General features: G+C 36.5%; 2 protein-coding genes across 2 annotated transcripts in view; one reads left to right on the top strand and one right to left on the bottom strand.

The window, feature by feature from the left end:
* Positions 1-13,514, top strand: part of malrd1 (MAM and LDL receptor class A domain containing 1) — a 55,351-nt gene that overhangs the window by 25,270 nt on the left and 16,567 nt on the right. Inside the window, exons 19-20 of the mRNA XM_036217416.1 lie at positions 5,856-6,101; positions 6,608-6,765. Coding sequence (XP_036073309.1) covers positions 5,856-6,101; positions 6,608-6,765 — 404 coding nt within the window. The remainder of the gene's footprint in view (positions 1-5,855; positions 6,102-6,607; positions 6,766-13,514) is intronic.
* Positions 11,251-13,270, bottom strand: LOC112151577 (tripartite motif-containing protein 16-like). Its single transcript, XM_024280575.2, has one exon. The coding sequence runs from the start codon at positions 13,171-13,173 to the stop codon at positions 11,515-11,517; it is 1,659 nt and encodes a 552-aa protein (XP_024136343.1). The 5' UTR covers positions 13,174-13,270; the 3' UTR covers positions 11,251-11,514.

The raw sequence follows: 13,514 nt of genomic DNA, 5'->3' as shown, positions 1-13,514 counted from the left end.
ATCAGAAATGAAATAGCTGCATCGTATAGCTTTTATTATTAATTCTACACAATTTGACTGTTAAATAGCCTTTAGTGACAGATTTGCTGAAAATAGTCTTTAACTACTTCAGACAATTTTCTCATATTTTATTTAAATATTAACCATTTTTTCTTATAGAAGTGCAAAACTTAATTTCCTAGATTTTTAAAAAAATATTTCTAATGTGGCATTCACACCAGATGGTCAAATTTGCGTAACAATACATATCGTTGAAATAATACTAAATAATACTAAATAAATACTAAATAAACATAAAAATGTTAATAAATGAGAAGAAAACTCATATTATCTGCCCTTATTGCTAAATCAACAAAATTAAATCAAATATATCAAACAAGGAAAATGAAAATGATCGAATGGACATATAAACAAAAATACATACACATTTACATAAGCAGTTGTCTACACTAGGTCATTAACTCCACAAGTTTTATGAAATTATTTTCTCTAATTTGCTTAATTGTGAGTTTACTGTCATGTTTGATTTTTTTTTAACCACATTTTCTACATAAAACGGCCCCCTAATAATTTGCATTAAAAACAAAAAAATATTTAATAATTACCCATTTTCATAACAAAGTAAATTTCAAAAATCGCGCTTCTTATTCTAAATTAGTTGAAGGTAGTTTATTTCTACTATAGTAGAAAGTTTTTAATTTTTTTAACAGAAGAAGCTGTTATATATTCTAGCCTCCAGAATGGAGTATATTTCAATAATCCTCCTTCTTCTTATGCTTTTTAGGATAAAATACGAGTGTTTTAAAACAACAAATCAACGATGTCTGAGACCGAGGAAATGCATTCTGGTAGGGGGAACACTGGCAACCTCACAGCCCTAGTGAGTTAAAGAAAAAAAAGGACGTTCAGGAAAAAAAATCCCCTCATTTAATATTTTTTCTACCTCTTAATCGAGTCGCTGAAAATGTCACGTGCCCAACACTGAGTCCCTGATTGGCTGTGTCAACCTCGCCGCACCCCGCAGGACCTTAGATTGTAACATTCTGAAAAATTTACTCTGCAGAATCAATTACAGAATACATTTTGCTGACATTTTGGAGGTTTAAAATAGATTGCTTCTAAACTATTGTTATTAAAATGTTATTAACATTTCAGCAAATTTGCTGCATGTACATAAGCAATATGTCATGCATGTATGTGCGCTTTGCATCACACATTACCTGTGTCTTTACTAAAGAAAAAAAAAGAAATTGGGTGATGACTTTTTAAGTGTGCAGCTTCTTATTGCTGCTTTCCCCTTGTTGACTGTCTGTCTGCATTTGTCTGCTTTGCATTAGCAATTCAAAGCAATTGGCTCGCCTCCACTGGAAAAACTCCTGCGGGGATACTAATTATTCAGCCGTGTACAGTAGAAATAGTGTTGTGTCATATCTCCTGCAGTAATGCATGCTAATGATGATTCCTCGCTGCAGTTAATTACCAGAAGTGTCTGACCAACAGCTTATCCCATTAGTCTTAGCTCAGCTGAATGTGGGCACTGATGAGGAGATATTTTGAGGGACAGCAAACAACAAAAAAAATATTTCGAGGATAAATCATTGCAAAAAGCAGCCAAAAATAATATTTTTTTGGACTTTTTCTTTTACTTGTGTGAAGATTTATTGGAAAAATAAACATTTTTTTTTTAAAAGCACATCTCTTAGGTAAGGTGTTTTGGCAGAAGCTGGGTAAATGCCCCCGGGGACCGGAGGGATATGAAACATGACTTGAAGGTTAAGTCGGGGAGTAACACTTGCAGTAAAGTGTGGATCAGGCTGCCATTAAAGATCCAGGAAAGCAAGAAGGATAAAATCTGTTCTTTTAACATCCTGGCAGCTGCAGGCTGCAGAAGAACAGTAACACTGATGAGAGCAGAGACAGCAGGAAATGTAATTATATAGTGCCGCCCCTCCAGGGGCTCATTCTTCCACTTTTTCTATCCATACAGAATCAAAATGGGGCTGACTGCATTAAATATGGGTGAAGAGTTATAGAAAATATTTCAGTTTCATGCTGATTATCTATCAGTCTGCGTTTAATTTAGATAAAAATGTTCACAATAACAGTATAATCATTATTTGTGTTCATACCAATAATAATTAAGACAAAAAGGACATAAATTGCAGAAAAAAAACAATTTTAAAAGTGCTTCCAGTGTTGTTTTAATTATGATTATTCCGTTTTAAGCAAATTTAAAAAAAAAAAACAAAGAAAAGCTCTGAGTTGTAGGCAGGATCAGTGGTGTGGAGCAACCCCACTCCCCTTCCCATCACCCATGACTAAGGTCTCTACTTGGTCTCCCACTAGCTGACATCCCCTCCAACTCATTTACTGGTGCAGCAAAAATGGCGAGTAATATTAGAGCTATCCAGGCGTGTAATTTTAAGCCAGGAAAATGAAAAAGTTCATGGATCAATTTATCTGCAAGTGGATGCATCAGAATGGAGCAGAGCTGAGAGCTTGTGTACGGAAAGAAAATTGACTCTTTCGATACATGAGTGCATAATTCTTGATTTGTGCTGCCATCTTTAAAATACTTTTTTTCCAAGTCTTCCAGAACTCATTGGTCCCCACCCCCAGGTCCCTCTCCACACCCAGAGTGTGGAGTGCGATGTAGCAAGGAAAGTGCAGTCCCGAGGGAGCAATGACAATAGAAAAACTTTAATGTTGAGTGTTTTAAAAACACATTTTTAGACTATAAGAAAGTAGGAAAATGTCAAGTTTTCATCAGATATTATTCTAAATTCAAAGCAGCTTATAAAAAAACTCTGATGACCCAGCATTCTAGCAGCTTTTAAACGCATCACTTACAAACATATCAGATTTGTGCATAAATGTGGTTTTGTGTGTGCGTCAGGCGATTTGTGCATACTTTTTAAATATTTTTGTGTGTGGTTAGTTTTAAGCTGCAATAATTTAAAGTTTTGTTTGTTTAAATTGTATTTTTATGAATTAAAATACACAATTGCAAGTGCACACAAAATGTATTTTACGAGTTACAAATCAAGAATTACGCACACGCAAAAACTGAGTCTATTTTCTTTCCGTACATGGGGCCGTTGTTCTTGCAACAGACTTTTTCCAACTGATTTTTTTTTCATTTGCTCTTGATTCACAACAGTTTGAATAAATAAATACTCAGAAATGTCATTTTAATCTTCATTTTCTTTATTTATGTCCTTCATTATCAGAAAAATGCCACAAGAACATGTTAAAAACATAAAAAAAACACAGTTTTCATTGGAGTGGGTCTTAAATAAAACACAACCTGCACAATTCTGTTAACTTCCTTATTTATATTGATAGAGAAGTAAACAAAACCTGTCAAAATTTAAAATATATATATAATTCTTTGGACTCCTTTACATTAAAATGTGCATCTGTGCACCAGGGGGGAGTCCTCTTTTAAATGAATTCTGGACACTGCAGTACCTGCTGTAGTAGAACAGATATACAGTTTAATGAAAGGTGGATGAATTAGCTGACATTTGCAGAGTAATGGGCACAGAAGATTGTTATTAGAGAAGTGGGATGCCAGGCACTTTCTAAACGAGTTTTTCATTCAAACGAATCCACTTACACCTTCGGCGCAGCAGCGAGGCAGCAGGAGCGTTTCTTCCTCGCTCCCTTTGCTCTTTTGTTGGGGCGCTTCGCTTCTGGTCCTGTGCATTCGAGGAGGAACAAAGGATTAGGGAGGACTTATACTGCTTTCTTTCCTTTTAATTACAGCGACCACCCTTCTTCATCATGCTTCAACCCCCATTCTAACACCCCCAAAGATAAGCACTGACCCCAGCGGAATGCTCAGCTCTAAAAGAAGCAGAGCCCCCCCCTCAAAACAGTGATACAGTAATAAGGGTTTACAGCCCCGACTGTCTTTGTCTCCCTAAGCCTCTTAAAGAGACCCTAATGCCGCATTTCTTCTCCTAATTTGAAGTTAATGCTCCATTCTCATTGGGCTGTAAAAATGATCAAAAACAGTTTAAAAATTAGCTGGAGTGTCTAACCTGCAATAACAAATAGAAAATAGAGACAGGTGGAAGCATGAACGTTGACTTTCTTGCTGCAATTAATGTTCAGCTGATTAATTGGTTAATTTTAAGAAATTATTCATTTATTATATATGTTCTTAACATCTATTAAAAGTTATTTATGCTTTTTTATTACCACTAGATCATTTATCAAGTAACAAAAATTAATTACGGTCAATTGATTTTCATAAGTGTGTAGCAGTGATGCTCGTAATTAAAATTTTGCTTCTCTCGGGTCTTGAAACTTATTGAAAATATTTTGTTGTTGATAACACTGATTTTAGACAAATTGGGGAAACACAACAACATACAGTTTGTGTTAATTCATTCTCAGAAGAAAATTATTGAATAAAAACATTTAATGTTTGACCTGAAAGGGATTTCCAAGAGCTAAAACATAAAAATAAACATTGATTATAAGTTCTATACCTATGATTCTACAGACTCACTCCAATAAAATTATGTTTTTACAATGTTCTTGAGGCATTTTCATGAAGAAAATTAAGCTAAAATTGCATTTCTGTGTTCATTTAAATCATGAATCAGAAACAGACAAAAAATTTAGTTTGAAAAAGATAGTTTTTGTGATGTAGGAAATACGTTGGGCTCTCTGCTCAATTTTAAAGCATCCATTTGTAGATCCATCCATTGCACCGCTAATGTTAGGTTGGGGTGTGAGGGGCTATAAGCTAGCAGGAGAGAGAGTAAACATGGATCTCTCTGTAACAGGGAAGGGAAGAGGGGGCGGGGTTGCTCTGTGCCTATGGTCCCACCCACAACTCAGAGGTGAATTTCGGATGAGCACCTGCAGAAACTATGTACTAGAAAACAACAGGCTTTCTGATTTTGGCTAACAACTACATATAATTATAACATTAATAATAATAATAATAAAGTTCAAAATATGATTGGAGTTTTTTTTTTTAAACCCTGAGGTTAAGTCTCTCTTTGTGAGATTTAAGTGAAACTCAAATCTAAATCTTAAGTCTAATCTATGGAGAGAAAATAGTCTCACCTCGATGTGTGCGTGCGTAATTCTGTTGAGTATTTGTCCAAAAATCCTAAAATTCCTTTGTGTACTCATGCATAGAATGTATTGTATGAGTTCAAACCAAGAATTATGTACGCACAAATCAAGGTGAGTCTATTTTCTCTCCATAAATTCCCCTTTCTTCGTGTCAGAAATGTGTTATTTGGTCCCAAAATCAGAAAAAAATATGTCCAGAAAAAACGTCAAACCTCAACGTTCCCATCAAATCTCAAACCTTTCAAACTGTGTTAGACTCTTTTTTAAGACAAAAAGAAAACCTAGAATATTTATTCATAAGAAATGACAGGTCACTTCTTCAAAAGGTCAATGAGGAGAGAAGCAAAAGCCAAATAGTCTGTTTGTCCTTGTTCTGTGACTTTATGCTAAACTTACTTTTTAGCTTCACATTTGGCATAAAAACAACATAATCAGAAAACTTTTTCTGGCTGCACATGCAGAAATGTTAAATTAATGTTTAAGGGTGTAATATCTCATGTGTCAGATTCCTGCCCCAGAGGTCCATGTTTCTCTTGAGTAAATTGCTGTTAATGTAGATGCATGCCAGCAGACCAAAAGGTCAACGTCCTTCACCGGGAGATTTTGGCCTCATTTATTGTAATGAGTCTGTCTGCATTAATGGTCTCAGTCTTTCAAACTCACCTTTGAGAAATCCTTTCTAGAAACTGCAACAAGTAGCCTCAGCGCTGCTAAAAATCAGCTCTCACAAATTGAGCAATATTCTCTTTCTTTTCCAGGCTTTTGTCCTCCAGGCCACATTGTTTGCGAAAAAGAAGGGTGTTACACTCCAGAGCAGATTTGCGACTTCACAGAAAATTGTCCAGATGGCACGGATGAAAGGAATTGTGGGACTTCCTGCTCCTTTGAGGACGGCCGCTGCGGCTGGAAGAGCTCGCTGGCTGATAATTTCGACTGGGCGCTGGGTACCGGATCGGTCCAAAGCATACGGCCTCCATATGACCACACACTGATGAGTGAGAACGGTATGTTTGTCATTACAGTACTATCATTAAATACATTACTAATTTTTTCACATATTCAGAAGAAAAAAGCACCAACAGAAAAAACCCTCACTATTAGGAGCTAAACTGCTGTGTCAGCACTCTGCATTGTTTAATTCTGGGCTTGGACAAAATCAATGAGCTTTTTCACAGTGAGTGAATGTGCAGCACCTGAGAACTTGGATGATTGATGCAGGCATGGAATTCCATTATGCAAGGTGGTGGTAAAATGCACAAACGCATAAATGTAAGTTTCCTTACAGAAGGCCTTAAAATTCGCTAAAAATTTTGTGTCACTAAATCTCTAAAACTGCAAAAAGCTAAAAATGATACAAATTTTAAAAGATTTTAAAACATTTGCTTAAATTTAACTCCATGAGACAAATGACAAAAGTCCCTCGAAAACCTATTTTTCGCACCAACATTTTCACGCTCCTATGACGGATTGTCTACATAAATATATAAAGCTTCACTTTTGTCTCTTTCAGGGCATTTCCTCTATCTGGAGGCAACACCAGTGGGGCTAAAAGGCGACAAAGCCCACATTAGAAGCTCAGTTTGGAAGGAATCTAGTGCCATCTGCAAACTCTCATTTTGGTACTACATTTCCCATAAGGCCTCTGGGACTATCCGATTGCTAATCAAGGTAAAACCTCTCTTCTTGTTTCCATATGATGTCCCAAGCATTTTGAGAAGGGTGTCCCTGCAGGCCCGGAGACCCAGCAGCGTTCTCAGGACCGCATTCTCAGGACCCTGGCTTTTTAAACACAGCGCTCCTACTGGTTGGAGGACTAACAACGTTCTCAGGACCGCATTCTCAGGAACGCATTCTCAGGACCGCATTCTCAGGACCCTGGCTTTTTTAACATAGCGCCCCTACTGGCTGGAGGACTAACAGCATCCTCAAGACGATTTCAGGACTTGCTTTTTGAGACAGCGCCTCCTTGCTGCTGGGTGCCGTTTATCGTTTTTTATTATTATTATTATTATTTGGATAAAAGCTAAGCTAAGCTAAGCTTCATATAGACATCAATGTTTATGTTTCTGCGAAAAAAAAAATGAAATTTGTTGCTAATTTAGTTTTTATATTTTAAGATTTATTTGATAAATTACCTAGTTGTTTATGTTGTAACAGCGCTTCAATAATTTTTTTACTTTTACTACTCACGTGTGCAATGTGCCTCGTAAAGTCTTCAGAAAGTGACAAAACAAACTCCAACCAGTAGGGGCGCTGTGTTAAAAAAGCCTGGGTCCTGAGAATGTAGTCCTGAGAATGCAGTCCTGAGAACGCTGCTGGGTCTCCGGGCCTGCAGGTTTATACTACAGAGCATTTTTAATATATATACATATATGTTAGACATTAGACATTAGACATAGCTTTATTATTAAGTTATTATTTATTAATCCCTTTGGGACACACCCTGGGGGAAATTATATATATATATATATATATATATATATATATATATATATATATATATTATCATTTTCACTCCTGAGATATTAGCGTATTTTAATTTGATGTTTCTTTGGAGAGGAAGTCAATATTTTGGGTTACCTGTCACCTAGACAAAATGCTCTCCTTACTGCTGTCAGGAAGACTTGTCCTTGTTAGGCATCTAAGTTTTATAAATGATGGGTCTAAGCCCTTTTTTTCTTCAGCCTTATAGCCAGTGTCCTCACATCTTCATTTGACTTTAACCGGTTTCGCCGAAGGTCGGCGTGCCGGCTTTGAACCGTCCCTTCTAGTGTGAATGCTAGTGTGAATGTGTAGCATAGCAGAGCAGGACATTTCCTGCGTCCTTGAACGCTGCAGAAACAGATCAGAGATGATAAAACAAGCCTTTGAAAAGCGCTTTGTTGCAGCCTGTGAAAAGAAAAATACAGAAAGAAATAGCGGGACTGTTAATAGATGAGGATGCAGTGAGTTTCCTGTGCAAAAATTTAAAGGGTAACCAAACTGGGAAGTTGGAGTCTGACTCCACCCACAGTGGAAATTTGAAAATCCGGTCAGAGGGGCGGGGCTTTGGAGCAGGACTGTTATCATTAGTGGAGCTGGAGATCATAACATGGGACATGAAGCTTACATGGTTTGACCAATCACATAATTCAACTGAAATACCTCTATTCAATCTTTAGGGGGCAGCACACAGATGTTTATTGACCATATTTTTAAAGAATTAAACAATTTTATTTTAATTTATCACCCACAGACATAACTTTTAAGCCCCAATTTATAGAGGACAAAAGCCAAAAAAAAGTTGATTTAGGGTTTGGTTAATAAAAGAGAACATTTTGTTAGTTTTATTTCAAAAATATGCATTTTTTTTTTAAACTGTCAGTTGTTAACGCATTTTTATAAGATAAGAAGCTGAAACTTGTTTTTTGTGACATGATTTAAAACAACATCTGGAATAAAAATGAGAATTTACTGCATATTCCTATTGCATTTTCATCAGCTCACCTAATAAGTTAAACTATTTATCTTAAATCCAGCTTCTTTAGTTTGTGAGTTTTGAGACTTTTGAAAGACGAAAGGCGACAAATCTTTAACCTTTTGAATTTTTTAAAAATACCTTTCAGTTACCTTAATTGGTAAAACAACATTATACCCAGAATACTTTTGCACAATAAAAAGAAACAAGAGATGAACTCTAAAAAGGATCTAAACTGTTTGTAAAACACTATTCTAGAAAGGTGTCTCAAAGCTCCTCTGATAAAAGTCACTCCGTGTCCAAAGCCATTCATAAACATTTTCATAAGGCAGTAAATCATTTTCCCTCAGAAACACAGGAGTTCAGAGATGATCGTGCATGAGTGCAATTATGAGAGCCACAGAAAAATCAATACCTGAGTGCTGTAATGTGCGGTTACAGCTCCTCACTACACATGACTTATGTTCGGGGCATGCATGACCTGACAGGTTCAAAGACATTAGCACTTAGAGATTATTGTTTTAAGCAGGTTTTTACAACTTTATAATATTTGATGCCCGGGTAAGAATAACATAAAATGTTAAAAAATATATAAATTTGATTTAATTTTGACGAACATTCAATAAGTGGTGAAACGTTTGGGGATTTTAAAGTCCAATAAAAATGCATTTTATTTTGATTGCAAATTTATTCTTTTTGATTTTCTTCTAAGGTAATACATTAAATTATTTTCAGATTGCCTCGTGCGTTTAGTTGTGGCTCTGCGGATGCTTTTATAGATTGAGTCTTTACTCCATTACATAAACTCTGGATAAATCCTGCTGTACTGATTTCTAGTAATCTATGTTCCAACAGTAACGGGATTATTTTAAGCCAGAGCTGCAGCAGCAGCAGCAGCAGAGGAGACTGCCTCACCCCTAGGGCGTACTTTAATAGGCTTTCAACAGCACAGCAAAGTGACATTGGTCGTCCTCCAGTTTTCGGTACATCAGACTAGAATTGTTCTCACTGCAGTCGAGCTTCTGGTCACAGTCTTGGAATATCAAAGAGAGTAAGTTGTTTTTTAAAGAAGTTTTGATATTTGTTGATCCATTTAGCTCAAGAGTGATGCCATCAAGTCAACGACCTACAAATATTTACAAAAATATGATTTAGCTAAATAATAAAATCATGTTCTGCTTGTTTATTTGTAGCTGATCCAATAAAACAAGACATTCATTGAAAGTTCTTTTGCAATGTGACTAGTAGATCCTGAAATGTGATCTTTATAATCCTTTAGACTAGTTTAAAAAAAAAATCATTCAAAAAAGACAAAAGAAAGAGATGAATAAGCATTAAAATGATCAGGATCCTAAAATTTTTCATCTTCTGAATTGTTGGAGTAGAAAAACTACTACAATGAATTTAAAACATCTGATTTGACTGCAATGAAGCTGTTTTACTGAAGAAAGTTAGGTGGACACGGATTTACTGACAGATTTTTTTGCTCTAGGAATGAACTCTGTCATTTCTGGAGTTTTAGGAAAACTACTTCGGTTCTTCATTCATATTATTCTCACTTTTCTTCAACAGATTTCACACAAACTCAGGAATGAAGAGAATAATTAGGATTTTTTTTATTGTTAAATGACAATAAAAAAAATCTAAAAAAATAAAGAAAGGAAATTGACAAATGGAGAAAAAAAGAAATTTATTTCTGTTAAAGGGGCAAGTTTTTTGTAATATATGAAGAATTATTTAGGTCATTTTTCTTTTTTTCCATTACAAATGAATTGCAGATTTATTTATTTTACACTTAAACACTAAATCTGGCAAATTGCAACTTTCCCCTGAAGAACAAAGAAATGAAAACACAAAGTTTCAATGAAAAAAGGCAAAAAGAAAGAAAACAAAGTTGTAAATGTTCTTTCTACAAACACAATTGTCTCCTTCAGTTTTTTCTCTTGTAGTTTCAGTTGTAGTTTCACCTCTATTGTGGCTCTATAGTCTCAATAAAAAATGCTAACAAATGAATAAATAATAGATTAGTTAGTTAAGTTTTGTTATTTCTGTTTGGATTTTTATCATGTCATGCAACAAACTAACAAACAAAAAACTAAATGTGTGTTTTTAATTCATTGTTAGTCAAGTAAAAGTCTCCAAAAGTTTTTTATTTATTTATTATTTTGGTAAATTTCACTAAAGTGATTAAAGTTTTGGGATTTTTTTTTTTTTCAAATGTTTGAAAATGGTTTAGAGTTGTGTTTTTTTTTCAATATAAATAGTTATTTTTTTAAAATAAATATATTCTATTGAAATTTGTTTATTTTTTAGATTAACAGGGAAAAAGTACCCTAAAATCTTAAAAAATATCATGCTTGCATTTCCTTGCTTTGTAATTCAAGAAAAGCTGCTTCAGGACCTTTTTCTGACAGAGTGGGTTTTATTTTGAAAGGAACTAGAGTGCGCTGCTGTCAAAAGTAAAAGGAGTTACAAATGTTAAGATATAGAAACAGTTGTAATCAATTTCTATTCAATTTAAAAACTAAATTTATAAATAAATGCTTATTTTTTTCTTAAAAAGCACAAATATTGTGCATTTTTAAACAATAAAGTGAGACTTTGTGGCTCCGGTTGGGTTCTGGTCTGTAAGAAACTTCACCAAATGGCTCCTTTAGCGTTAAAGGTTGCAAAGTCATTGATTGTGACGTCACTGATTCCATTTGTGTTGCCGCTTCCTTTATTTCACATGACAACAACACAAAAGCATGAACAAAAAATGTGTCAAATCCCAATTTTAAAGAAACGACAAGAAAACTGATTGGACTCCAAAAAGCTTTAGATGCGTGTACAAAATTTTCTTCAGATTTTTCATTTCTGACTATAATCACAACTCCACAGGATATTACACAGTTTAGTTCCATATCATCTAAAGCAGAGAAATCACTAAAGCTTTTCACTTCCTTCATGAACTTCAGGGACTATTTGAGTTGACAAAACTCTGCTGTGTCTCCATAAACACCAAACACACAGAGTCCCGCATGGAGCGGCTGACTGAATGTGGTCTGGACTCTGTGGAGGAGAGTCATGCTTTCAGAGACGCCGTAGAAGGACAGAACACCTGCACTGTGGTCCAGGTACACTCCAATCCTGGAGGAACCAGCAGCTGAGATGGAGGTTTTTATGCCGTTGTGGTAAAATGAGAAAGAGTTCGAAGAACAAACTAATGACCAAGATTTGTCACTAAAACCAAGTCTACTTTTATCTCCAGATCTGCTGATGTTCTTGTATGCGACTGCTATATAAATATAGTTTCCTGTCTTCTCCACCTCCCAGTAACAACGTCCAGTCAGACTCTCTCTACTCAAACCCTGAAACCAGTCAGTAAATCTGTCTGGATGATCAGAAACAGACTGAGGTCGTTTCATTCGTGTCACCTTCCTGTTCTCCTCTGATAAGGACAGTAGTGCGTGTGCTGTGTTTGGATCCAGTGTGATTTGACATGAATATCTGAAGAAGTGAGCTCTGCTCTTTGGTTCTGGTATTGGTAGTAAAACATCCACATGAGTGACTGTGAGTGAGATGTTCGTCCGTTCCTCTCTCAGAACGTCCTCCAGTTTGTCTCTGAGCTCTGACACAGCTGCTGTCACATCTTCAAAGTATCTCAGAGGACGGACGTTGATGCTGGATGTGGACTCTCTGAGTGGTGGCAGTGAGGGGTAGTGGAGCAGAAACTGGCTGTGATCCTCTGTGAGTGAGAGCTGCTTCAGCTCAGCGTCTCTCCTCTTCAGCTCAGTGATCTCCTGCTCCAGCTGCTCCTGAAGATCTTTGACTCGACTCACTTCAGTTTGCTGCTGGGATCTGATCTTTTTCTTCACATCACTGCTTCTTTTCTGGATGAGATGGATCATCTCACTGAAGATCTTCTCGCTGTCCGTCACGGTTTGATCAGCAGAGTGATTGATGGCCTCCACCTCCCGTTGAAGCAGCTTCACCTCCTTCTCTCGGTCCTGGATTCTCTGCTGGATTTGTTGTTGACTCTCCTCCAGATCTCTCTGCTTCTCCGTCCTTTCTGCTGCAGCTGAGACTATTTTATGTCCCTCATGTTCATCCACAGAGCAGAGGTAACAGATACACTTCTGATCTGTACGACAGAACATCTTCATCACCTCATCATGAATGGAGCAGATGTTCTCCTGCAGGTTCTTGGAGGGTTCCACCAGCTTGTGTTTCTTTAATGGAGCTGCATCCAAATGAGGCTGAAGGTGTTTCTCACAGTAAGAGGCCGGACAGTTCAAACAGGACTTGATGGCTTTCAGTTTTCTTCCAGAGCAGACATCACAGGACACATCTTCAGGTCCAGCATAGTGGTCCTCAGCAGGAGCAGCTTGGAGTCCAGTCTTCTTCAGCTGCTCCATTATATTTGCCAACATGGCGTTTTTCACCAGAACAGGCCTCGGTGTGAAGGTCTTCCTGCACTGAGGACAGCTGTAGATTCTCTCCTCTTCATCCCAGAATCCTTGAATACACTTCATGCAGTAGCTGTGTCCACAGGGAACAGTCATTGGATCCTTCAGAAGATCCAGACAGATGGAACAGCTGAAGGTTTCTTGATCCAGATAAACTCCTAACTGCGACATTTCTCCTCTCAGACACAAACACTGTGTGAGTTTCACTTTCAGTTTGACTCTGATCCTCCAATCAGGTGTTTTCACTGTGAATTCAGCCAATCAGGTTCTCTCTTCCTGTTAGTTACACTTCATGACAGAGGAGGAGCTGCAGATCAGGAAGTGGAGAACTTTTTTTTCAAACTTTATTGAACAAAATGCAAGTATACAACATGAGAATTAATTAATGCAGTATATGATGTACAACACAGAAACAATGTTAAATAGCCAGAGGAGTCAATTAATTAAATATTTGCAGAACATTACATATTTCAATAGTTTTGAGAGCCTTTTGTTTGTAGATTTATATAAAA

This window comes from Oryzias melastigma, linkage group LG20, assembly GCF_002922805.2.
Source record: "Oryzias melastigma strain HK-1 linkage group LG20, ASM292280v2, whole genome shotgun sequence".
Lineage (NCBI taxonomy): Eukaryota > Metazoa > Chordata > Actinopteri > Beloniformes > Adrianichthyidae > Oryzias > Oryzias melastigma.
The sequence above is the reverse complement of the archived record's forward strand: the minus strand, read 5'-3'. Positions and strand labels throughout refer to the sequence as shown.